The 3,148-nt window shown below is 44.1% G+C and overlaps 1 protein-coding gene across 1 annotated transcript; it reads right to left on the reverse strand.

Moving 5' to 3' along the window:
- Nucleotides 1-5: 5 nt before the first annotated feature.
- On the reverse strand, nucleotides 6-2,077 carry LOC116629726 (protocadherin gamma-A5-like; the record flags this gene model as incomplete). Its single annotated transcript, XM_032399963.1, has 1 exon — nucleotides 6-2,077. A coding segment is annotated over exon 1 (1,761 nt), but the record flags the coding sequence as incomplete, so codon positions are not given.
- Nucleotides 2,078-3,148: the final 1,071 nt, after the last annotated feature.

Consider the following 3,148-nt stretch of genomic DNA (forward strand, 5'->3'; position numbering starts at 1 on the left):
GTGACCAGGTAGCCGGGCTCTGCGGAGCGGGGCGCCAGCTCCACACCTGTGGAGCCATCCGTGGGAATGCTGGGGTAAAGGATTTCGGGGGCATTGTCATTCTGATCCAGCACGAACAGGCTCAGTGACATGTTGCTTCTAAGTGGAAGGTCTCCACTGTCACTGGCCATTACCCACAGCTGCAGGTCTTTAACCTGCTCATAGTCAAAAGAGCCCAGAGCATACAGGATGCCTGTGTTGGAATTAATGGAGACATAGGAGGATAGAGGCATTCCTTGAAATGTGTCCTCAGCCAGAGAGTAAGTGACCTTGGCATTGTTGCCGCTATCAGGGTCATGCGCAGTCACAGATAAGATTGAGATGCCTCTGGGATTGTTTTCCAGGATGTAGGTGGAGTATGAGGTATGAGGGAAGATGGGAGGGTTGTCATTGATGTCTGCCACAGTTAGGGAGATGTGGCTTTCTGTAGACAAGGGTGGGTTTCCACGATCAATGACACTGACTGTGATGTTATAATCTGAGATCTCTTCTCTGTCCAGGCCTTTCGTTGTCAATAAGTGATAGTAATTATCAACTGACTTTTCCAATTTAAAAGGCAAGTTCCTGGGGATAGAACATAGAATCTCGCCATTCTCTCCAGAATCACCATCATGTACACTAAACAGTGCAATTATGGTTCCAGGAGGACAGTCTTCAGAGATGGAACTAGCAAGAGAGGTGAGGATCACTTCTGGGGCATTGTCATTCACGTCCTGTACTGTGATCAGCACCTTAGTACTGGCCAGAAGAGCACCTCCATCCTGAGCTACCACTTCCATGAGGTAGAACCTGGATTCTTCATAATCCAGTGATTGCAGAGTTGAGATTTCACCCAGGTTCGAATCAAGTTTGAAAGTTTCTGAAATTTTGTCTTCTTCATTGCGAAAAGAGTAAGTTAATTCCCCATTTATTCCCTCATCTGGATCCGTAGCGGTTAGCGTAAGCAGCCGAGTCCCTACTGGTATGTTCTCTGGTACACTCACTCTGTACTCGGATCGGGTGAACAAGGGCGCGTTATCGTTGGCATCAAGGACCATCACACGTATGTGCATAGTACTAGAGAGTACGGGGTCTCCGCCATCTAAAGCTGTGAGGTAGAGGTCGTGGACAGCTACTTTCTCGCGGTCCAAGGGCCGTTCCAGTACCAGCTCCGGATATTTTTGTCCATCAGCTCCGCTTTTCTCGTCCAGAGAGAAATGCATATTGCGACTGAGCTGATAACTCTGGAGGGAGTTCACACTCACATCCGCATCCCGAGCGAAGGGAAGCACTAATCGCGTTCCAGTAGCTGCATTTTCATTAACTTTTACTTTTACTTCCTCATCCCGGAAACGCGGAAAGTTATCATTAATATCTATTATTTCTATTTCTACTCCATACATTTTCATGTTATTCTCAACCAAGATGTTAAAACTCACCAGACACGGCGCGCTCTGAGCACAGAGCTCCTCCCGGTCTATCCTGCCCGCGGTGACCAAGCTGCCGCTTTGCGGGTTCAGAGCAAAAAGCTGCGTCCTACCTCTGGAGACGATGCGGACTCCGCGCTCCGCCAGCTCCCGGGGCTCCAGCCCCAGGTCCTTGGCGATGTTTCCCACGAAGGAGCCTTTGTCCAGCTCCTCCAGCACCGAGTAGCGGATCTGCCCGGCTCCGGCTCCCCATAGTGTTTCCAGGAGCAGGAAGAGCAAGAGCGGCTCTATGCAGCGCCAACCCCTCAGTTGATCCGCCATTGCTTTCTCTCCGACCAGTTTTCTTAGTCCTAATTCCAGCCTGCTGTTTCCTTATTTCTTTCAAGCCAAAGGGAACACATTACTTGACAGAAATGCAAGCCTATTCCCCTAAACTTCTCTGGTCTTTTTTTGTCTGGTGCGGAAGGAGCAGAGAGTTAGGTCGTAACCACAAGCAGCTTTTCTACTTTGGTGAACAGCGACGCTCAGAGTCCTAAGCAGTTACTACACCAATTATGTTTTACTTCATAAACGTTTAATTATATTTTATTTCTAATAATTTTGCTGTATCTTTAACCTATTATCAAGTGACGTTGTTTATATTTAATTCTTTTTTGTTTTTTAAAAATTTTATTTATTTATTTGACAGAGAGAGACACAGCGAGAGAGGGAACACAAGCAGGGGGAGTGGGAGAGGGAGAAGCACGCTTCCTGCTAGGCAGGGAGCCCGACGCCGGGCTCGATCCCACAACCCTGGGATGACCTGAGCTGAAGGCAGACACCCAAAGACTGAGCCACCCAGGCGCCCCTATATTTAATTCTGAAATAGCAAAAGTCTTCAACAAACCTTGAGATCAATATAATTATTAGATTTTTATTTCTTTAGAAAAGTTTTAGTTAAGTGCCACTGAGCCTATGTCCTTTATTTACCTCTTACCTACATCGAGTCCATTAAATTAGGATATTGGAATTCTTAATTTTGTAGGTTTTAAAATTTCATCTTTTTATTAGGATATATTTATGAAAATGTGCCCATTGTGCATAAGAATGTCAAGAAAACAAACCTAGCTCCCATTGCACTTTTGCAAAAAGACCTACTGACTCAAGCAAATTGTATTAGTTGTCATAAAAGAAAAAATAAAGGGGCCATTTTGTTTCTTGTGAGGTCTTTGAGAAAGTTCCCAGATTTTCACACCAAGAATTTGGCAGCTACACTATATCAGACTAAGACTTTGAGTTGGGATAACTATACACTATCTATATTTTCCTATTACCATGACTAAACTGGAGTTAGGCATTTTACAGTGACAGACTTTTGGAGAAATCACTATAGTGACTGAAGGAAAGGGCTTTAGTTCATCACCTATGCAGAAAAACATGTCCATATACTTAGTGAGCAGGCACTGAGTGGCTTTCCAATACTGAGAGAGATATTTAATGTTATCACCTCTATATGGTAGCAGGGGAAAAAAGTCTCATGACTGGGAAAAGAGGACATTACAGAGAGTCCATTAAGTGAGCAAAGCAATTTTTACCTATTGACACCTTCATAGGAAAAGAAAGAAAATGAAGATATTTTATATCTATAATTAGAAAATTCAAAAAAGAAAGTTTTAAGTAAACAATGTGAGTACAGTTTGCAAAATTTTTTCAATGAACAATTT

The sequence above is a fragment of the Phoca vitulina genome, unplaced genomic scaffold (assembly GCF_004348235.1).
Source record: "Phoca vitulina isolate PV1807 unplaced genomic scaffold, GSC_HSeal_1.0 scaffold2527, whole genome shotgun sequence".
Lineage (NCBI taxonomy): Eukaryota > Metazoa > Chordata > Mammalia > Carnivora > Phocidae > Phoca > Phoca vitulina.